The 24664-nt window shown below is 38.4% G+C and overlaps 1 protein-coding gene across 1 annotated transcript in view; it reads right to left on the bottom strand.

Moving 5' to 3' along the window:
* Positions 1-23448, bottom strand: part of nmt1b (N-myristoyltransferase 1b) — a 41174-nt gene extending 17726 nt beyond the window's left edge. Inside the window, exons 1-8 of the mRNA XM_059530693.1 lie at positions 23357-23448; positions 23169-23274; positions 22939-23083; positions 22741-22859; positions 708-799; positions 489-605; positions 242-412; positions 28-136 (exon numbers count right to left, since the gene is read on the bottom strand). Coding sequence (XP_059386676.1) covers positions 28-136; positions 242-412; positions 489-605; positions 708-799; positions 22741-22859; positions 22939-23083; positions 23169-23274; positions 23357-23376 — 879 coding nt within the window. The 5' untranslated portion in view covers positions 23377-23448. The remainder of the gene's footprint in view (positions 1-27; positions 137-241; positions 413-488; positions 606-707; positions 800-22740; positions 22860-22938; positions 23084-23168; positions 23275-23356) is intronic.
* Between the last annotated feature and the right edge of the window lie 1216 nt (positions 23449-24664).

Below are 24664 nucleotides of genomic sequence, written 5' to 3'. Positions count from 1 at the left end.
AATACTACAGTTTTTTTATCCACTAACCTCAGGGAGCCGATTAAGCTTGATGGCACGCTGCAGGGTCATGTTACGAGTGAGAGAAGAGAAATTCAGCTCAATCAGCTTGCGTGGGTTTAGTGACCTGTGCCAATACCTTTTAACAACCAAGGGGAGAAACAGAATTTAGTTTGAACGATACCACAAACATCAGTGGTGGTCTGGTAGAGTAAGAGAGATATCCTTATAACTTCCATCATACCTACAACTTGCAATAGGTTTTGGTAGGACCGCACTGGTGCTAAAGATTGCTTGAGATATACCCTGCTGATGAACCCGTCTGGTGAGCTCCTTGATTAGGACTGGTGCCACTCTTTTTGAGCGAAGTTTTTTGTGTACACACAGGAAGTTCACCTCCACCATCTTTAGCTCTCTGTAGATTTTTTTACATTTACATCAACCAAAATTGTTGAAATCATTTTAACAGACTAAGAAAATTCTGCACTTACGTGTCTAATACTTTAATGGTAGCAGGAATGGCACTTATGAATCCCACTAGTTTTTGACTTGACTTAACTCGAACTCCACAATGCCACTGTGATTGCCATCCAGGGGGGCACAAAGTCCTGCATTCCATAAAACAAAGTCCATAAAACATTAAGACAAATAAAAAGGTTATAGTTAATTTGTAGATATATGTCAAGAAATAAAACATACCAGAAACATACCAGAGCAAGAACTGTGGAGAGTAGTGCAGACGAAGTGTGTTGTCATCCTCCTCTGTGTAGTTTTCATTCAGCAAGTCACACAGTTCTCTCAGCTACAATTACATAGAGACAGGTAAGCTAACATTAGAATGTCGGTCTGCCAATATATATATATATATATTGGATGGCACAAACGCAGTGGCTTGCCATGAGCTTGCCAATTGTCTAGAGCATTACTGCGCTATAATGGCTCATTTCCACTGAGTTGTATGGTACAGTACAGTTCAGTACAATACGATTAGGTATGGGTAACCCTGATCAGTCTTGTGTTTCCACTTTCAATAGTACCCTTATTTGGTAGGCGTGGTGTCGGAAAGTAGCGATCGACAATGAACAGCGACAATAAGCGCAACTTTGCCTCGGTTTGTTAAATGTAAGTTTTAATGAACAATAATAGCCATTTTAAAAGTAAAATGGCCATTTTAGTAACAAATAATAGATTCATGAGACCTTTAAATATAGCCAACCCAATGGCATATAAAATGGCTTTTGTCTGTGACAAAATTATTGAATACACAATTATATTTGTTTGTGCTTGCGCACTCCGATGTAAATAGGTCCAACACTCATGGAAAGCAAAGTGGGAATGAGTGAAGGATGCTTTATCCTCTTGTATAACACAAAAGTAACATTACTACTCGACCAATCGACGTTCTGTGGTCAGTTTAGTGAAAGTGAAAGTCTTGACATTTGCCAAGTATGGTAACCCATACTCGGAATTGGTGCTCTGCATTTAACCCATCCAAGTGCACACACACACAGCAGCAGTGGTGTAATGTAATAAAGTAAAAATACTTTGTTACAGTACTTAAGTATTTTTTGCGAGTATCTGTACTTTACTTGAGTTTTTATATTTTAGCCAACTTTTACTCCACTACAAAATGCTTCTGTATGCTTTTTTATATCTATATCACACAAAGAGTACCGTTTTTCTGCAGATGCATGAACACATTTAATATATTTTACACATTTAATAATCATTTTATACAAGTTAAGTAAAGCAATAAGTGACTTACATTGCTTGTTTTTGCTCAGTTTTGCTAACGAAAATAGTTCCAAACAGATTACAGCACTGCTTTGCATCTCTGGGCAATGGACGGTGTTTACTTATTGAATGAATCAGCTTTTTGAATGAATCGGTTGAATAAATGATTCAGTAATTCACTCATTAATACAGTCAAATGCTTTGTTTCTGAACGAACCAGCTGTTTGAATGAATCGGTTTAATCTCAATGATCCACTCATTAACATTCACTTGCTGTCACCTACTGGCGGTTTTAATTTTTACATTTCTGTCACCGTCTTCAACTGGTGTGCTCGTCTTCTATGAGTGTTGTGTTTGTTTGGTGCCATGTGCTTTGTCCTATTTCTTTTCTTACCCTGCCTATGTTGTCACCTCATCATTGTTTTAGTTGCTACACCTGTGTTTCTACCTTGCTCCCGGACTCATTTACCTTCACTCCGCACACCTGTCTCTCAATCACACACACAGCTGTTGCTCATTGTCATGTACTATATATTCTCATCTCACACCCACTCTGTCTGGCTGTATTAATCATTGTTTGTGTATGCTGTGGTTTTGTGTCTTCATGTCGGCTGCATCCGCTCTTGTTCATGGTGATTTTGTTTTTGCAGTGTTGGCCTTTTTGTTCCTGTTTATAATTAAAGGATAATTTCCCTGCATTTGGACCCAGACCCTGTTTCTACCGTGCCGTGACAATTTTGACTATTTTTTGTTTTTCATGTTTTAAATTATTTCAAATGTCAGTTTTCAATATTTTATGTAAAAAACTAAACATTAAGCTTTTTTATACATCCGTATCTGTAGTTTTAAAGGATTCCTTGTCTCCTCTTGGATACATAAACTGTGTAAATACATGCTATTTCAGTTGCAGATTCCAGAAATGTTTTCTTATGTTGGAATGAAAGACACTAAGTACCGGATGAAGTGCTTCTTATTCTTACCCAAAAATACAAAATAAAATGGAATAAATAGTCAAAACTGAACACAATCTTGCTACTCAAGCTGTGTATGAACACACACACACACACACACGTGCTTCTTTTCCATTTGCATTTTCTTGTACTTTTATTTTCGATACTTAAGTACGTTTAAGATTTAAAAAAATACTTTTCGTACTTAAGTACAATAAATATCACATACTTTAAGATTTTTGCTCTAATGGTGACTTCAACTTAAGACTACCAAAGTCATTTTCTGGTAAGATATCTGTACTTTCACTTGAGTATGACTTTCAGGTACTTTATACACCACTGCGTAGTAGTAAGAAGTGAACACACACCCAGAGCAGTGGGCAGCTTTATATCCAGTGCCTGGGGAGCAACTGGGGGTCAATGACTTGCTCAAGAGCACTTCAGTCATGGGTTCATTCATCAGTCACACTGTTCATTCATTCCCTCCCCACCTACAACTCCCACCAGCACCGAGACTCAAACCTGCAACCTTCAGGTTACAAGTCCAACTCTCTAACCATTAGGCCACAGCTGCCCCACCCTTTTTTACAAACTTTGTTATTTAATAATGCAATAAGATTGTTTTATTATTATTATTGTTTGCAATGTTAAATATGTAATTCTTGATGTTGAACATTCAAGTAGCATTCCAAACTTCTGGGCGGAAACAGGGCAACAGCACAACAACTGACAAACAGCTTTTATGGCTTACAGGTAAGTTGATTTTCTAAAATGACAAAAATTATAGTTTAATATTTACTTTATATAAATAGCAGTGTCTTTGGAAAAGTCTATTTTCTTAGCTACACTTGTATAGAAATGCAAGCATTTTTAGCATATAGTACACCTGATTTATTTTGTAAAAATGTGAATTTTAGATATCTATTATGCGATTTTGGCACTGATTTTTGATAACTGGTATTAAGATACCTACAATGTAATTATGACTAATATATGTATAATCCTGGGTCCTACTACTTGCACCTGCTCCAAGCAGGAATCAAATCCGGGTAGCTGGCATGGGAGGCGGACGCACTAAATGAGTTATGGCTGATAACAAATATTTCTGAACTCTTTTAAACCAAAGCTGAGCTATCTCAAAGCCTCTCGCTCACAAGCGCTTGTCAATGTGGTCATTTGTTGTTGCAGTCTCCGCTATTTTTATGTTATTTCGTCTCTTTAGTTTTGTTTTCTACTGTGAAACAACTGCCTGGGACAGTGTTGCCACCTTGTGGAACATTGGGTTACTGCAAAAATAATTCAATGCACACGCACAGGTCGCACATGCGCATTGATTAATTTTTTTATTATTGCAGTAATCAGATATTCCATAAGTACTTAAAGTATAACTTTAAGTATGCACAGTTAAAAAAATCGGTGCACAGGGGCATAGCCATCTTTTCAGAAGTGAGGGGGACAGAAATTACATATACATACACACACAAACACAAGCTATAATGACTTTCACCTTGATATTTTAGCATGGATGTATACCTAGCTGAATTGCACTGTAGGGGGCGAGAACGAGTCTTCGAACCTGTGTGTATGCCCACTGTGAAATAACCACATCAAACATGACATGCTAACATGGATGCAGCTGAAGCCGCCGGGTTTGCTTCAGGGATTTATAATTTTTTTAAGAAGCTTCCCAATGGAAACCTCGACAAGACGCACACCTGTTTCATACATAATCCGTCTGCAGTGCTAATGCAGTCCGTGTGCATTACGTATGTGGTGCTGAAGCAGCACAGACTCATACTCATTGTGCTTTCACACAGGACGCGTTTGCAGTCCGCTACTCGTTAAGTAAACGATCGCTGCACTGGTGCAGACGCACAGCTACTGGAACGCACTGACGGACCGCAACCGCCTGAACGCTGGAATCCATTAACATGGGTGCGTAAAAAAATATGAAACGCATACGCACTGCAGACGAAGTATGTGTAAAAACAGGCGTAAGGTTGTTTGCACCTTGTGCAATGTGGAATTCGTTTACAGCTTTCTCAAGCAGTTTGTGATGCATTTGGAAACAGGAAACAGCCCCTGGTCTAATGCACCACCTGGTTTGAGAAACCCATTCTAAAAGACTTACTTTTAGTCATTATTTTATTTGGGTAGCACACATATTCTGAATGCCTTTGGCAGAATTCAAATGAGCCATTTTAATCTAGATTAATCTAGATTCATTCCAAGATTACTGTGAGATTAATCTATATTAAAAACAATAATCTATGCCCACCACTAATATATAGCCTACTAGTCAACAGTTGACAACAGTTGAACAGTAAGATTTTTAATGTTTTTAAAGAAGTCTCTTCTGCTCAGCAAGCCTGCATTTATTTGATCTGAAGTACAGCAAAAGCAGTAAACTTGTGAAATATTTTTACTATTTAAAATAATTTTGCATTTGAATATATTTTAAAATGTAATTTATTCCTGTAATCAAAGGTGAATTTTCAGCATCATTACTCAAGTCTTCAGTGTCACATCCTTCAAAAATCATTCTAATATGCTGATTTTCTGATTATCAATATTTAAAACAGATAAGCAATTTTTTTGTTTTTGAGTATTCTTTAATGACCTGCGAATTCGCATCACGTGAAGACGTGGGACCAGTAGAAGATCTATACGTCAACATTTTATTTTCTCTCTAGAATCTTTATCTTACTATCACTCTCTGTTTTTTAAAGTGGTAAAATATAACTTAATTCACACCATATTTCTGATATTATCGATCAATCTTATCAGATTAACTTTGATCGTTCACTTTTATTTTATATCCGTGAGTGCAGTACACCTGCAAAGCGTTAGCACTCGTTAGCTTGTCATTAGCGTTTTCATTCGAACCTATCGCTGTTTTCTTTTCTCCTCTCCCTCGCTCCAGTTTTTCACAAGTTCATCAAACAACCGCAGTAAGAATATTTCATCAAGCACGGTGGGTAATGGCTTCTCCCGTCATTGTTACTTGCACCTCTTGCCACATGTACAGTTTATCTATCTCTGTCGCTGATGAGGGATTCACATGTGATAAATGCAGGGAAATAGTTAGGCTGACAGAGAAGATTTCAGAATTAGAGACACGCATCCAAACTTTAATTGAGGACAGTAAGAATGTTAGGGCTCTAGATACGGCTTTGGATGCGTCTAGCTCAGGGATTTCTGTACATTGTTCGGTTCCGGAAACAGAGCCCCTGCAGCAGGGCAACTGGGTGACGGTGAGGCAGCGTAGTCGTGGGTCAAAACACCGCTCTTCTGTTCCGATCAAAACATTAAACAGATTCTCCCCACTCAGTGATGCACCCACTGAGAGACCTGATGAAAGTGCTCTAGTTATTGGTGATTCTATTGTACGGAACGGGAATATAGAGACACCAGCCACCATAGTCAAATGTTTACCGGGAGCCAGAGCGCCTGACATCTTGGCAAATTTAAAAGTGCTGGCTAATGCTAAACGTAAATACAGTAAGATTGTTATTCATGCCGGCGCTAATGATGTTCGACTTCGCCAGTCGGAGATCACTAAAAATAACATTAAAGAGGTGTGTGAACTTGCAAGCACGATGTCAGACACCGTAATATGCTCTGGTCACCTCCCTGCTTACCGTGGTGATGAGATGCAATGAGCAGATTGTCATCACTCAATGGCTGGATGTCTAAGTGGTGCCCACAGAATAACATAGGTTTCATAGACAATTGGACGAGCTTTTGGGGCAGACCTGACCTGTTTAAAAGAGATGGTCTTCATCCCTCCTGGGGTGGCGCCACTCTTCTCTCTAGAAATATGGCAAATAGTCTTAGTGTTTATACTTGACTAACTGGGGCCCAGGTCAGGAAGCAGACAGACTGGCTAAACCGACCGTCTGCTAGCTGCCTCCCATCACAGAGGTCAGTTAATTCTCAGCACATAGAGACTTTTTCACCTAGATATCACACTATAGAGACTGTGTCTGTTCCCCGAACTAGAAAAAACAAAAAACGTCCAAACCAAGTTAAGATTAACAATTTAATTGAGTTTCAACAAATAAAAAAACAGAAGCAATATGGATAAACAAATGATAAAGCTTGGCTTATTGAATATCAGATCCCTTTCTACGAAAACACTTTTTGTAAATAATATGATCACTGATCATAATATAGATGTACTATATTATTTTGACAGAAACCTGGCTAAAACCTGATGATTACATTATTTTAAATGAGTCCACCCCCCAAGATTACTGTTATAAACATGAGCCACGTCTAAAAGGCAAAGGTGGAGGTGTTGCTTCAATTTATAACAACGTTTTCAGGATTTCTCAGAGGGCAGGATACAAGTATAACTCGTTTGAAGTAATGGTGCTTCATATAACATTATCCAGAGAAACAAATGTTAATGATAAATCCCCTGTTATGTTTGTACTGGCTACTGTATACAGGCCACCAGGGCACCATACAGACTTTATTAAAGAGTTTGGTGATTTTACATCCGAGTTAGTTCTGGCTGCAGATAAAGTTTTAATAGTTGGTGATTTTAATATCCATGTTGATAATGAAAACGATGCATTGGGATCAGCATTTATAGACATTCTGAACTCTATTGGTTTAGTGAAGTGACATTCAGCCAAGTATGGTGACCCATACTCAGAATTCGTGCTCTGCATTTAACCCATCCAAAGTGCACACACACAGAGCAGTGAACACACACACACACTGTGAACACACACCCGGAGCAGTGGGCAGCCATTTTATGCTGCGGCGCCCGGGGAGCAGTTGGGGGTTCGATGCCTTGCTCAAGGGCACCTAAGTCGTGGTATTGAAGATGGAGAGAGGACTGTACATGCACTCCCCCCACCCACAATTCCTGCCGGCCCGAGACTCGAATTCACAACCTTTCGATTGGGAGTCCAACTCTCTAACCATTAGGCCACGACTTCCCGTGTTAGACAACACGTTTCAGGACCTACTCATTGTCGAAATCATACTCTAGATTTAATACTGTCACATGGAATTGATGTTGATGGTGTTGAAATTATTCAGCCAAGTGATGATATCTCAGATCATTATTTAGTTCTTTGCAAAATTCATATAGCCAAAATTGTAAATTCTACTTCTTGTTACAAGTATGGAAGAACCATCACTTCTAACACAAAAGACTGCTTTTTAAGTTATCTTCCTGATGTATCCAAATTCCTTAGCATATCCAAAACCTCAGAACAACTTGATGATGTAACAGAAACTATGGACTCTCTCTTTTCTAGCACTTTAAATAAAGTTGCTTCTTTACGCTTAAGGAAGGTTAAGGAAAACAGTTTGACACCATGGTATAATGAGCATACTCGCACCCTAAAGAGAGCAGCCTGAAAAATGGAGCGCAGCTGGAGGAAAACAAAACTAGAGGTATTTCGTATTGCTTGGCGGGAAAGTAACATATCCTACAGAAAAGCATTAAAAACTGCTAGATCCGATTACTTTTCTTCTCTTTTAGAAGAAAACAAACATAACCCCAGGTATTTATTCAATACAGTGGCTAAATTAATGAAAAATAAAGCCTCAACAAGTGTTGACATTTCCCAACACCACAGCAGTAATGACTTTATGAACTACTTTACTTCTAAAATCGATACTATTAGAGATAAAATTGCAACCATTCAGCCGTCAGCTACAGTATCACATCAGACAGTGCACTATAGACCCCCTGAGGAACAGTTCCACTCATTCTCTACCATAGGAGAGGAAGAATTGTATAAACTTGTTAAATCATCTAAACCAACAACATGTATGTTAGACCCTATACCATCTAAGCTCCTAAAAGAGGTGCTTCCAGAAGTCATAGATCCTCTTCTGACTATTATTAATTCCTCATTGTCATTAGGATATGTCCCCAAAACCTTCAAACTGGCTGTTATTAAGCCTCTCATCAAAAAACCACAACTTGACCCCAAAGAACTAGTTAATTATAGACCAATCTCGAATCTCCCTTTTCTGTCCAAGATACTCGAAAAGGTGGTATCCACACAATTATATTCCTTCTTAGAGAAAAATGGTATATGTGAGGATTTCCAGTCAGGATTTAGACCGTATCATAGTACTGAGACTGCTCTCCTTAGAGTTACAAATGATCTGCTCTTATCATCTGATCGTGGGTGTATCTCTCTCTTCTTAGTGCTGCGTTTGACACAATTGACCACAACATTCTTTTGCATAGACTTGAACACTTTGTTGGCATCAGTGGAAGTGCATTAGCATGGTTTAAATCGTACTTATATGACCGCCATCAGTTCGTAGCAGTGAATGAAGATGTATCCTATCGATCACAAGTGCAGTATGGAGTACCTCAAGGCTCAGTACTAGGGCCGCTACTCTTCATGCTTTATATGTTACCCTTGGGAGATATCATCAGGAAACATGGTGTTAGCTTTCACTGTTATGCTGATGATACTCAGCTCTATATTTCTTCGCAGCCCGGTGAAACACACCAATTTGAAAAACTAATGGATTGCATAGTCGATATAAAAAACTGGATGACGAGTAATTTCTTACTGCTAAATTCTGAAAAAACAGAGGTGTTAATTAAAGGACCTAAAAACTCCGCTTGTAATAACCTAGAACACTGTCTAAGACTTGATGGTTGCTCTGTCAATTCTTCGTCATCAGTTAGGAACCTAGGTGTGCTATATGATCGCAATCTTTCCTTAGAAAGCCACGTTTCTAGCATTTGTAAAACTGCATTTTTCCATCTCAAAAATATATCTAAATTACGGCCTATGCTCTCAATGTCAAATGCAGAAATGTTAATCCATGCATTTATGACCTCAAGGTTAGATTATTGTAATGCTTTATTGGGTGGTTGTTCTGCACGCTTAGTAAACAAACTACAGCTAGTCCAAAATGCAGCAGCAAGAGTTCTTACTAGAACCAGGAAGTATGACCATATTAGCCCGGTCCTGTCAACACTGCACTGGCTCCCTATCAAGCATCGCATAGATTTTAAAATATTGCTTATTACTTATAAAGCCCTGAATGGTTTAGCACCTCAGTATTTGAATGAGCTCCTTTTACATTATAATCCTCTACGTCCGCTACGTTCTCAAAACTCAGGCAATTTGATAATACCTAGAATATCAAAATCAACTGCAGGCGGCAGATCCTTTTCCTATTTGGCGCCCAAACTCTGGAATAACCTACCTAACATTGTTCGGGAGGCAGACACACTCTTGCAGTTTAAATCTAGATTAAAGACCCATCTCTTTAACCTGGCATACACATAACATACTAATATGCTTTTATTATCCAAATCCGTTAAAGGATTTTTAGGCTGCATTAATTAGGTAAACCGGAACCGGAAACACTTCCCATAACACCCTATGTACTTGCTACATCATTAGAAGAATGGCATCTACGCTAATATTTGTCTGTTTCTCTCTTGTTCCGAGGTCACCGTGGCCACCAGATCCAGCCTGTGTCCAGATCAGAGGGTCACTGCAGTCACCCGGATCCAGTACGTATCCAGACCAGATGGTGAATCAGCACCTAGAAAGGACCTCTACATCCCTGAAAGACAGTGGAGACCAGGACAACTAGAGCCCCACATACAGATCCCCTGTAAAGACCTTGTCTCAGAGGAGCACCAGGACCACAGGAAACAGATGATTCTTCTGCACAATCTGACTTTGCTGCAGCCTGGAATTGAACTACTGGTTTTGTCTGGTCAGAGGAGAACTGGCCCCCCAACTGAGCCTGGTTTCTCCCAAGGTTTTTTTCTCCATTCTGTCACCGATGGAGTTTCGGTTCCTTGCCGCTGTCGCCTCTGGCTTGCTTAGTTGGGGACACTTCATCTACAGCGATATCGTTGACTTGATTGCAAATAAATGCACAGACACTATTTAACTGAACAGAGATGACATAACTGAATCCAATGATGAACTGCCTTTAACTATCATTTTTGCATTATTGACACTGTTTTCCTAATGAATGTTGTTCAGTTGCTTTGACGCAATGTATTTTGTATATAAATAAATATAAATAAATAAATAAAGGTGACTTTGACTTTGACGTCACTGCGTGACCTCTCTGTACAGAAATTTTAAAATTAAGGAAGCGCTAATTTTTATTGCTTAGTGTGTATATATTTATATATAGTGAGAGAGACAGAGAATACAATATAAGGGGGTTGGCACTTCCCCCACATAATCTAAGCCACTGCTGTAATTAGTATGCACACTATGATAGGATGTGTAGTTATGCATCTCTTAGCTCTGTATCATGCTGTTTCTGTTTGCACTTTGATTTGAGTATTGAGAGAGTAGCCTACTTTGATTATGGTTGTACTTAAGAAATTATTATTATTATTTTAATGATGAATTTGTGAAAAAAATTTCAGATAGGAGGTCAAAAATGTTAAACTCATAGCCTGCCATTACTATTATATGTCTGAAGAGACTCATAAAATAATACAAAAGAGAAGACAGTTCTATATTTGTGGCAAAATATTTTAAAGTGCTTGAGTATTGTCTGTTATTCATACTCAAAAAGCAGAACTGAGATGACATTTATTGCAAGATTTCAAATGCACTTGCAGACTATTTTTGCAGACTAATGTAATTTGCATAACCAGGTGACTTTGCTTAAAGCATTAATCTCACTAAATTGTTATACATTTCTCTTAAGCAATCGTTAAACTTTAATTTAAAATGTTAAACTCTTTGGCTTTAAAGGTTTGCTTAAATGGGTTGTTGACATGACAAAAAAAATATTGTGATTTAAAATGAATTCTTACATGGACCCATTGTTATAAAAACTGCTTGGTTATTAGATTTATTACCATTATTTTTTTACATTTTTGAGCTAAATCTCAAACTTGTCCTATGGTGTGACTTGTCTCAAGGAAGTTCAATAAATTACTACTTTTATAAAATTAAAAAGAAAAGCATACAATTGTTAATAAATACCTCAGGCATAATTTTACAAGTGTCTATTTTAGTAATCTTTTAGTAATCTTTTTTTTTTCTTCATCCATATACTTCTAAAAGCAAACGAACTTGATACATTATGTCACTGAAAACTTTGTCCTCCGGTGAGACAGAATATCCTGTTTTTAAACTCCACAGACAACTTTAATTAGTTAAAGGTCCAGAATAGTGTTTTACAAATTGGTAGATAAATTTCCTTGATTTTTAAAAAATGTTTTATTTATTAAAACTAACAAAGTATGTTTTTTTTTTTTTTTTACATTGAACAATGATGGAGCTATTCTTTACCCATCTTCTATGGTGTTTTCTTAGCAGCATACTGTATAAAACAAAAACAGCTCCTTATAAAAAAAAAAATGAAAATGTTATATTAGTTATGAACAAATACAAAGATGTAACTTTTTATATGGAACTCTATAACTCTTTATATTGAGTGTGTTTTTACTCAATTGGTTCTCTATAGGGCTTATGTTTTTTGGAACAAAGCAGGAATTACGGTCTGTCTGAAATGGGCTCGTGAAGGAATATTGTAACGGGGCTCAATTACATTAAGCATGTTCTTAAAACCTACGTTTTCCACTACAGAGTAAGGCGCTCGCTCACTCAGTACGCGCTGAAGGCTCGTTGCAAAATGGCTAATGCGTTTAACAGACCAGAAATAGAAGATCCTCCAATAACCAACAGGTCTGGTGTTTGGGTGCACTTTGGATTCCCTGTAAGCTATAATGGTGATGGCAAAAAAAAAAAACATTTTGCAATGAGCCTTCAGTATGTATTACTGAGTGAGCGAGCACCTGACTTTGTAGCCTAACATAAACATATAAGTTGGTGTTTTTTTCTTCTTCGGGGTTGTCAGGGGCGTTGCCTGTTACGTCGTTTGGGTTATTGGGCTACCTTGTTGAACGCATATCATTATATTTCACAATTTTTTTTTATTTTCCAAATATAATTAATTAGTCCAACGAACCGTTCGGTCCATAATGCGTACCGCGTACCGAACCGAAAGCCTCGTACCGAACGGTTCAATACGAATACGCGTATCGTTACACCCCTAATATATATATATATATATATATATATATATATATATATATATAAAAATAAATTTACTGCTTATTTGTCAACTACCAAAAAATATTTTCCTATCTATATCTTGAAATATAAATTTACTTAATAAAACAAAATGGTAAAACTTCACAATTAGGTGACTGTGTAGGATGTGTACATTGGGATGGGATATGGGTGGTTAGGGGAAACTGTAGGTATGGGAACCCTTTTGAAAACCTGCTTATGGCCCCCAAAAATGCAAGGGGTGGCCCTGTTTGCAGTACATAAGCCACGGACAGTTATGAAATGTTGAGAGATTCAAACAAAAATGTATCAATAAATAGAACAAAATTAAAAAAAATAAAAGACTGCAAGTTACGTCGCTAGCGAAAGCGCAAGTGTCTGAGAGTGCAAGTCTGAGAATGCAAGTCTGAGAGTGCAAGTGCAAGTCTGCAGCCAGACCCTTCTCGGCATTTTAGTACAGTAAACTCATTGTCATGTTCAAGAAACCAATTTGAAATGATTCGAGCTTTGTGACATGGTGCATTATCCTGATGGAAGTAGCCATCAGAGGATGGGTACATGGTGGTCATAAAGGGATGGACATGGTCAGAAACAATGCTCAGGTAGGCCGTGGCATTTAAATGATGCCCAATTGGCACTAAGGGGCCTAAAGTGTGCCAAGATAACATCCCCCACACCATTACACTACCACCTGCAGCCTGCACAGTGGTAACAAGACATGATGGATCCATGTTCTCATTCTGTTTACGCCAAATTCTGACTCTACCATCTGAATGTCTCAACAGAAATCGAGACTCATCAGACCAGGCAACATTTTTCCAGTCTTCAACTGTCCAATTTTGGTGAGCTCGTGCAAATTGTAGCCTCTTTTTCCTATTTGTAGTGGAGATGAGTGGTACCCGGTGGGGTCTTCTGCTGTTGTAGCCCATCCGCCTCAAGGTTGTGCGTGTTGTGGCTTCACAAATACTTTGCTCCATACCTCGGTTGTAACGAGTAGTTATTTCAGTCAAAGTTGCTCTTCTATCACCTTGAATCAGTCAACCCATTCTCCTCTGACCTCTAGCATCAACAAGGCATTTACGCCCACAGGACTGCCGCATACTGGATGTTTTTCCCTTTTCACACCATTCTTTGTAAACCCTAGAAATGCTTGTGCGTGAAAATCCCAGTAACTGAGCAGAAATACTCAGACCGGCCCATCTGGCACCAACAACCATGCCACGCTCAAAATTGCTTAAATCACCTTTCTTTCCCATTCTGACATTCAGTTTGGAGTTCAGGAGGTTGTCTTGACCAGGACCACACCCCTAAATGCATTGAAGCAACTGCCATGTGATTGGTTGATTAGATAATTGCATTAATGAGAAATTGAACAGGTGTTCCTAATAATCCTTTATATATATATATATATATATATATATATATATATATATATATATATATACATATTGTAGTGTATCTGACCCGAACCAGACAAATGAAAGAGTCGATCAGGACTGTGATTGAAACATGAGCCAAATTCCTCAGGAAGGCAACAGGAGGTCATAAATCAGTCCTAGTGCCACAAGTCAGAAACAAGTTAACCAACCAACCAACTCTTTCACAGAACAGCTTTCGACTTTAACCCCATTAGAACAATTATTGACAATTTCAATTCAGAGAAGAGATTGTCAAATTTGGGGCAAGTAATTGAGATGCAACGCTGGACATCACATGTAATCCCATGAGAGTACTACACAAGATCCTTTGATTGACTTCCCCCACCTACCAGAACCAGACTGAAATTCCTAAGGGGGGGCCTTTTAACCTCTGGTCCCCACAGAAATCTTTATTTCAGAGAATGGCACAGAAACTGTCTTTTCTAGATAAAAATGGACCAAAATGAACTCAAAATGACTTATAAATGAATATCAGTCCATCGCTTAACTCCATATTCATTTATATGTAACCCACACATTTGACTATCACATTATAATGACTTATTGTATATGTCTTTTAATAGCTTAAGGATACATATTCATGATTAGTATGTACGTGTTTGAATCTGTTAGCTTGAAACAGTCCTGACCATCAGTAATTTGTCAAATGTATCATATTCTTGTTGTAGGAATCATGTCCAAAATTAGACCCTGCAAGAGCGGGAAAATTCAGACCACATGCTTTATAAGATAACATATGATTTATGATACCCCGTGCAAAGACGATATCTGATTGGTCAAGACAACATTTGAGGTGTGGCCAACAGGCCAGTTTAAATACTCAGGACACCATAAAATTTAGCTTTTAGCTTTTAGCTTTGCTTCTGTTATTAGTCATACCTGCTTTTAGTTTGCTTTTAGCTTCTAGCTTTGCTTCTTAGCTTTTGCTATTAGTCTTGTTTGCTTTTAGTCTGCTTTTTAGCTTTTAGCTTTGGTCCTGCTATTAGTAATGCCTGCTTTTAGCGTTTAGCTTTGCTACTAATCATGCTTTTAGTCATCACTTTTAGTGTTCTTTGAGTGCGATTCCAGCGTGCGTCGGACTGCACGCCTGCTGCTACTTAGCCATGATGAGAAGAAACACCACCTAGTCTCGTCAAACTTTACTTCTTTTCTTTTTCGTTTGAGAGTTTTGTGTTCTGGTTTAAGTTTTGTAACGCCGTGTCTCCGAGTCTGACCTCGAGTGCCCGTTCAACTTCAACCAGCCACACAACTCCGCATCTTCAGCCTACACCCAACCACGGCCTTCCCAAGACGTCACTTCAACGACTACTGGACTTCCAGCCAATCAGCGACATCGGGAAACCCCCTTTCAACGACAACTTTACACAGGAGACGCAAGTAGTACCTCCAGACATTTGTACTGGTGTATCTAATATAATTTTAACCTCATTGAGGAACTCAATGCGAGGGTTAATTAAGTGATTGATGGCTGTTCATGTCTATGCAATTTCAGGTCGTACTGTAAACTTGGGACTTCACATTTTCATTCTCTTAAACTCATTCTTCCCTAACATTCTATCTTCCTGCAACTTGTATGAATGTCTGAGTGCGTGTGCTTATGTGTTAGATTAGTTTATATGTCTTAGATTTATCTAATAAAGCCTTATTCATATCGAAAAAAGAGAAGTATCTTGTGTTTTGTGCTTACAAGTTAATGTCTTAAACTGCCGATCTTGTTACTGTGCTAATTCATAGTGTTTCCACTATACTTTGGATATTAATATCCAGCGCAGATTTAATGTTAAACGGCTCATTCAGTGAATCGCAGGGCGTCTCAGTGATCAGCCGTGAAACAGTGATTCTGTTCAAATTCCCTTTAAAATCTTAAATGATTCGCTATGAGCTAAATTGACGTGTTTTCCTTACAATATATAAATAGTGTGAAACGTGTCCCGAGCACTCATCAGCGTCGCCCTGGCAACGGCGCAGACACACCTGCGCCTACTCATCATGGGCTGAGCGGCCACACCTGCGTGCCATCAGCCACTGCAGATATAAACCCCGCAAGCAGGCACAAAGGTGAGAGGTGTCTCCACGAGACTCGGCTAACATTGTCTTTTCCTCTGCCCTTAGACAGCAGCGTGTGACCGCCAGCAACAACGCCACAGGAGACAGGGCCGTGCACACACCTTTTGAGGGGCATGTGCTGAAACTGAAAAAGGGCACCCCCTCCTTTTTTATATCAAGATTATTTAGTAAGCCTGCATAAAAAGAAATGGTCACATCTTCATGACAAATTCAATAACACAAAATAATAGTCTCAAAAGCTTTAGATTTATTCACGATTAATAACAACCATAATAATAATATTAGATAATTAGATAATATAGATAAACAGGGTTTTAAGGGCTTCTTTAAACCTAATTACAACAGCAACCTTCTGTGAGCCATGTGCTTGAAGATGTTTATGACTTCACTGTGATCCACTGTGACGTCCCTCTCTATGGCTATGAGGAGAAGATCTGAGAGTCTCTCCTCTGAGCAGAGGCTTCGGAGTTTGTTCTTAATTAACCTCATTTTTGAAAAGGATCTCTCCGCAGTTGATACAGGTAGGGTGCAGTGAATTACAGTTGCAGTGAAAAGCATTTCTGAAGGATCACGTGACACTGAAGAGTATTGAACTGGAGTAATGATGCTGAAAATTCAGCTTTGATCACAAAAATAAATTACATTTTAAAATATATTCAAATAGAAAACAGTTATTTAAAATTGTAAAAATATTACACTATTACTGTTTTTGCTGTATTTTGGATCAAATAAATCAAGCCTTGGAATGAATCATGAATTACATTCTGCATGATAAAATATAAAGATTTCACAGTGATCTTCTGTAATTTTTTTTTTAGTTACTACTACATTACTGTAGTAAAACCATGTTTTACTACATTTTATACATGTGAGGACGAGCAGAGAGTATACCATAACACGATTAGCCTAAATGTTAATAAATTAAGTGTATCAGCAATCATAAATCAAAGAAGAAATTTCTCAGAAATATGTTATCTAGGTGACGAGGATCACTCGTCGCTTTGTGTAAGTTCCAGTACGAAACAGCGCAGGGGCGCAACTGTTATGATTTTCCGATGGTAAAAACAAATTATATGTTGTTTTATTACTTATCAATATTTAGTTTTTGACCAGCGAATGTGTGCAAATTTGAATTTTTTTTTTGTCTGTCATTAAAACTGCGACGGCGCCTGCCGCTGCCGGCATCACCTTACATTTTCATCTAGCCTACAGGTTACGAACTAGTTTTTGTAGCTATATAGACGGAGCGCTCAGTTTTTCCTGTGGTAAAATGCATTTGGCCAACATCGCATTTTATAAAAGATGAAATGCTACTGTATGCACAGGTTATTTAAGTGTTGGCTATGTCTATGACTAGATGGCAAATGCTAGCCCTCTCTATCAGGCGACGTCCCACATGTCTCAGTCAGTGAGTAAGTCAGACATCAAATAAATAAAATATGAGCCTTTATAGACATAGTGTATGTAGTACTTATTCAAACAACAAGATATTTATTTACCCTTCGCAAAACTTTGTTCAGCTCAGCTGTTGTCTACTGTGCGGCTGCTGTGGAACTTCAGTTGATTCAATGAATTTAGACGGGGCGGAGTTATCAGCTTACTGACAGCTTGAGGATCGAATAAGATTTACACAAGCTCGTTTTAAGAACTTTCATTTGCTAAATATTTGTAAAACAGACAGACAGACGTAAAGGGTGACCAATAGCATTGATTTAAAAATAAAAAAAAACACCACCAAAAAAAAAGGGCACTTCGGAGTGTAAGGGCAAAAAGGGCATGTGCTCTGCACAGGTTGAGCCCTACCTGTGCACGTGCCTGACAGGAGAGCATGGATCCACACTGCACTAGAGCACGTTCAAGACAAGGCACCGAACACCCAAACCACCTCACAGCATCGCCCGTTCATTCACCGATTCTCTTAATAAAATCCACCCTTCAGGGAACTTACCCTCATCCTCGTGTCGTGTCCTACTTCACCCCGCCACACTGGTGGAGAATGCGGGCATAACAGAGAAGTGCATGCATCGAGTGCATGCATGTACTCGCATGCAACGAGTGGAGTGGATTTGTTTGGATTTCTTTGTTTCGTTTTTTTTCCCTCACAGTCTCTACCTCACAAGTCTTCTCTGGATCCCCAGGTGTCGCTCCTCCCCCGACGATGAAAGAGCTGCTGAAACATCTCACCGAGGTGAGCATCCGCCAGCAACAAATCATGGAACACATGGCCACATATATGCACACACATAGATATGTATGCCTGTATATAATGCACACAGACTGAATTAGTTTAAGTCATTGGTTCTTTTAATTTTGTTGATTTTTGGCTCTCATTTAACAAAAAACCAACCGATTCACTATCTCAACAAATAAAAATACTTCATAAGACATTTTTCGTGAATTGTTGGCCTTCTAGAAAGTATGTTCATTTACTGTACATGTACTCAATTCTTGGTAGGGGCTCCTTCTGCTTTAATTAGTGCCTCTGCCTCAATTCGGCATTGCATGGAGGTGATCAGTTTGTGGCACTGCTGAGATGGTATGGAAGCCCAGGTTTCTTTGACGGTGGCCTTCAGCTCCTCTGCATTTTTTGGTCTCGTTTCTCATTTTCCTCTGCTTGCTGGCCAGTCAAGCACCCCAGCACCATGGTCATTTAACTAACTTTTGGTGCTTTTGGCAGTGTGGGTGGGTGCCAAATCCTGCTGGAAAACTGCATTCTCAAAACTCAGGCAATTTGATAATATCTAGAATATCAAAATCAACTGCGGGTGGCCGATCCTTTTCTTATCTGGCGCCTAAACTCTGGAATAACCTACCTAACATTGTTCGGAAGACAGACACACTCTTGCAGTTTAAATCTAGATTAAAGACCTCTCTCTTTAACCTGGCTTACACATTACACACTAAACTACTTCTAATATCCAAATCTGTTAAAGGATTTTTAGGCTGCATTAATAAGGTAAACCGGGAACACTTCCCATAACACCTGATGTACAGTACTTTTTACAAAATTAGAAGAATGGCATATGCTAATATTTGTCTGTTTCTCTCCTATTCCGAGGTCACCATAGCCACCAGATCCAGTCTGTCACCGATGGAGTTTTGGTTCCTTGCCGCTGTCGCCTCTGGCTTGCTTAGTTGGGGTCACTTCATTTACAGCGATTTATTGTTGACTTGATTCCAAATGATTGCACAGATACATCATTGAAACTGAATTCAATGATGAACTGCCTTTAATTAGGAAATTAATAGTGTGTCAATAATGCAAAATGACAGTTAATGTTGTTCAGTTTATGCAATCCTTTTTGTTTAAAGCACTATATAAATAAAGGTGACTTGACTGGAAAACAAAATCAGCATCTTCAAAAAGCTGGTTGGCAGAAGGAAGCATGAAGTGATCCAAAATTTCTTGGAAAACGGGTGCAATGACTTAGATTTTCAAAAAACACAATGGACCAACACCAGCAGTTGACATTGCAACCCAAATCATTACAGACTGTGGAAACTTAACACTAGACTTCAAGCAACCTGGGCTATGAGCTTCTCCACCCTTCCTCCAGACTCTTGGTTTCCAAATGAAATACAAAAATTGCTCTCATCTGAAAATAGGAATTTGGACTACTGGGCAACAGTCCAGTTCTTCTTCTCATTAGCCCAGTTAAGACACCTCTGACATTGTCTGTGATTCAGGAGTGGCTTAACAAGAGGAGTACGACAACTAGCCAAATTCCTTGACACGTCTGTGTGTGGTGGCTCTTGATGCCTTGACCCCATCCTCAGTCCATTATGAAGTTCACTCAAATTCTTTTATCGATTTTGCTTGACAATCTTCATAAGGCTGTGGTTCTCTTGGTTGGTTGTGCAAGTTTTTCTTCCATACTTTTTCCTTCCACTCAACTTTCTGGTAACATGCTTGGATAAAGCACTCTGTTGACACCCAGCTTCTCTGACAATGAATGTTTGTGGCTTACCCTCCTGAGGGTGTCACTCTGTGAAGGGTTTCAATGAATGTCTTCTGGACCATTGTCAGATCAGAAGTCTTCCCCGGTATTCCCCAAATTCTATTGGATGAGCTACTCGATAAAAGTGCAACACAACAGCTACTATGGCAGAGCAAAAGAGACAGAGATGACAGCCGCCAGCAGTTGAATTTCGGGGCAGAGAGGGTAGCTTTGTGAAGTTTGTCTTTTTTTTAATAATTTCTTTATTTTTATTTTATTTTTTAAGAATTGCAGTTTAATTGAACTGAATTGAATAATTGAATTGGTGTATCACTTCAGAATTACTTTCGTATAGACTAGATGTAAAGAATTGTGAACTGTCAACAATAAGGTATATAACTAAGAGTGGTCCAGACCAACCTTACGAAAGTATGACTTCAAGGAAGGTGTACTTAAAAAACATTTCAGGAAACACTTATTACCGATAAGGTATTGCTTAAGGTATAACTTAAGAATGAAGTAGCGTTAAGAAGGTTTTTGGAAATGCAGCCCAGAAGGTACACAGACCGGAAACCTACGCTGCATATGTTGCGCCCCGCAGTGGGGAAAGCTCCGCAGCAGACTTCCACCCGACAGTCAAAGTGGTATTATGTCATGAAAGTGTGAACCACTAGGGGGACAGGGCCAAAGACTATAGAAATGCAGTGTCTGTATTGACGGTAAATTTGTTGAAATGATTGATGTACAATAAATAATTTAATTCATCATTTTGTAGATGTAGAGTTTACTTTTTTAAATTTTTTTATGTATTAAAGTTAAATCACCATCTTGTTCCGATCAAAGTGACTTGAACACACCTGACTACGCAATAAGGACTTGTCAACTCGTAAATGCTTACTTCCCAGGAAGACTGGGATATGGACTTAAATATGGACTAACCCAGCTGCTGGGTTAAATTTTTAAACTAAATTTTTTGGATCTCCAAGAGAAAATAAGCTTAGAAATCATACAGAATGAAGTGTTTTGAAAATCCAAAAATGCAGTTTTTAAAAATGCTGATGTTTTGTTTGAGGTAAGGGTTAGCAAAAGGGGAAAGAAAATACAATTTGTACAGACTAAAAACCATTACACCTAAGGAATGTCCCCATAATGATAGGAATATGTGTATATATGTGTGTCCTTGCTTGTGTGCGTGTGTGTGTGTGTGTGTGTGTGTGTGAGTGAGAGAGAGAGAGAGAGAGAGAGAGAGAGAGATTGACGAAGACCTAAACTTTCATGTTTCTTAAAACACTTACGTACAACGTACCTTTTTAAAAAGTGCCCTTAGGAATAATGTCAAATTGAAAGTTTTACTTAACAAAATATTTTAAATCATAATATTTTAACCCTTGCGAGCTCCTCATTTGGCAGTCAGGTCAAATGTGACCGGACACATGAAATTTAACTTTTTTTTCTTCTTCAGTGTAATCTAACCTTTTTTTTTCTTTTGTATTTTGAAAATAGTAAATTTCTTTTTCTATATATCTTTTTTTTTTCAATTAATGCAGTTTCAGATTAAAATATAGGCCTTTGAAGGCAGAATAGCCCCTCCTTTTGAGAGACAAAAAAAAGAAAAGAAAAAGAAAAACCTGTAATTTCATGGTGTAACCACTAGATGCCTGTATAGAACTATATCAAGAGGCCTGTGAATTCCATAGTTGTTTTTATACATAATTGTTTACTTTTATTAGGTTGTAGATTTAAATGCATGTTAAGGCATCCTGAAATACTACTTTGTCAAGGTTTGTATTTTTTGTTATTTTAAATGTTGATTTTAAGTGTTGTTGTTGTTGTTTTTTCAGTGTTATTACTAGATTCAAATCTGAACATAGAAAGCATTTTGTTACACAGAACATTAAAATTCTATAAAAATGTAATAAAAATTAAAAGGAATGCTTAATTAGAGCTTAATCCTTCTGGATCTGATCTGATTTTAACCTCTTATTTCAGTTTTCTGACTCAATTAATTTGTGTGTGTCTGTGAATGTAAGTAACTGTGTGTGAGTGAATGTATCTGATGTTTTAGGCTGCATTTACACTTGCAGGTCTTGATGCCCAAATCCGTTTTTCTGACTATATCTGATTTTTCTGACGACCCGCTTACATCATCTTTTAAATGTGTCCAGTATCCGATTTTTGCATTTACACTATACACTGCTGAAACTACCGGAAAAGAAAGTAAAACAGCACGAAATACAATGGATGCAGATGCAAATAAAACTATACAGTGTTTTGCTTTCCACAATATTTTCAAAAGTCAACAAAAAAATCAGCAAAACATTGGTCTCGTACGGCAGAGAAAAAAGAGGAGCCCTTGTTGCAGCCTATAATAATTCATGTGATCTCAGTTGGTGGTGTTCACCTGAGTTGACGTCACTTTTATTATAGTAATATTTCATTAAGCCATAGCAAAAGTAGGATTTGTATGTCTATCGCTGGATTTCAAGGAAATTTTTGTTCACTCTTGTACAATAAGCAATTTTGGGACTGCTTTGATTCACAGTGACCTCTCACTCACCTGCTCTTGGTTGTCCAGGTTGAGTGTGTCCCAAATGAATTCTTGTGGCAGTGAAAAGGGCTCTTCTCGAACACTGGGCCTATCTGATTCTATTGGTCCATGTGATGTCACTTTCTCATCTATAAAAGAATAAATGTCGTTTGTAGACATGCACACAGTTTCTACATGTTGTTTCTACCTGTGCACTGTGCATGATACCTATCTTAGGGACTGGCTGAGTATCCCAAAAGCGGTATGTGTGTCTCTGAGCCTCTCGTAGGTTCTTTGGAGGCCCATGGCCAAAAGAAAACAGGTGTAGGGCTTTCTGAATCTCTTGTTGCTTCTCCTCAGAAAGAGAGTCCAGCTGGGAACAAATTAAACTCATAAGAAACAGGTAAATATATTCATACTTCTCATAAATAATATCACACATTTAGATTATCAGTTACCATTTCAAAAGGGTCTTGCGGCCCTTCTTTAGCCCATGTTTGGTCTTTGTGTTTCTTTGTCTTCTTCTTGCTTTCAACTCCCCTGTCTTCCTCTAAGCTCTTTTCACTGTAAAAACAAAAACAAACAAAAACAGTACAAATATAAATAATAAAAGACAAAAATTATAATTAATAGATAGAGGACTTACAGATTTTTCTGCTCAGCCATGAAAGTGTTTTCTGTTATTAGAGCAGCAACGATGTGGTCATTCAGCTGTACAGTTGTGGGTGTTTGAGGAGTAGGAGCTTATCTTAATGTGCAGTGAGGGCAGGAGGGAGACACCCAGCCTCCATCATGAGTATCCACCAATCCGTTGCATTCCACACCCTCATGCAGTGATCACTTATCTTAGTGCAGCACTTCAGGCTGGCCTTCAAAGCCATTAACAAATTAATTTAAACCATCAAATATCATGTTTTGCAAGTAGTTTTAGTACCTTTGCTTGGGGCAGTATTACTTTCCCCTAAACATTACTTTACATTTGAAAATTATTTTTAATCCTAATGCTGTGATTTAAAAGTTTGTTGTAAAACAAATAGGTTTAGTTTGCTATAATTTTACTGTTGCCAACTAATTTTCAGGGGAAGTTCCTAAAAAAGGTGGATTTGTTGTTAAAAGTTGCTAAATGTTGAAGTAACGGCATTATGTTATCATGACGCAAAATTGTGTCATTAACAAACTATATTTTTATATGTTAATTTGGATTTGTTCCTTTGTTTCTACCTGTATTTTAAATTATACATTTTATTTTTTGTGTTCTGGGTTAAAGGATTACTACAGATAATGGATAATGGAAAATGTTCTAGAAAATTACTAGTAGCCAGGGGCGGACTGGCCATCTGTGTGATCTGGAGAATCACAGAACGGCCGATACTCCAGGACGGCCAGCCCGCGCACGCAGTCATCACCTATTTTATTTCCCCATTAATCAGTCAGTACACTCCAGTACTGTAGGTGGCAGCAATGCACCTTTAAGTTGGATGCCAGCTGGACTGGCCGTGGCCACCAAGTAAGGAGAAGAAGTGGAAGGAGTAGGAAGAAATGAACAGCAAAAATGTTAACATCAGATAGAAGAAGCATAGAAACAAACAATATGCATAACGCGGCCGAGGGTAAAAAACGGAAAGAAAAGGGTGGGGCTGAGAAGGTGAGGGAAAAAAAGGCAGAATTTAGATACTGAAGCTGCTAAATGTCTCAAACGAACTGAAATACAGTATATGGGTGCTTTCACACCTGCCTCATTTAGTTCGGTTGAATCGTACCAGAGTTCGTTTCCCCATTTGGTGCGGTTTGTTTGGGCAGGTCAAAAAAAGCAGCAATCGCACTTGGGTGCGCACCAAAAGCGAACCAAACAAGCGTACCAAGACCTGCTTGAAGAGGTGGTCTCGGTATGCTTTCAAACGAACTCTGGAGCGGTTCGATTGTGGGGAGAATGTGATCCGACTTCGAACAGACC

The sequence above is a fragment of the Carassius carassius genome, chromosome 39 (genome assembly GCF_963082965.1).
Source record: "Carassius carassius chromosome 39, fCarCar2.1, whole genome shotgun sequence".
In the NCBI taxonomy this organism is placed as follows: Eukaryota; Metazoa; Chordata; class Actinopteri; order Cypriniformes; family Cyprinidae; genus Carassius; species Carassius carassius.
This window is presented reverse-complemented; position numbering and strand designations above follow the sequence as displayed.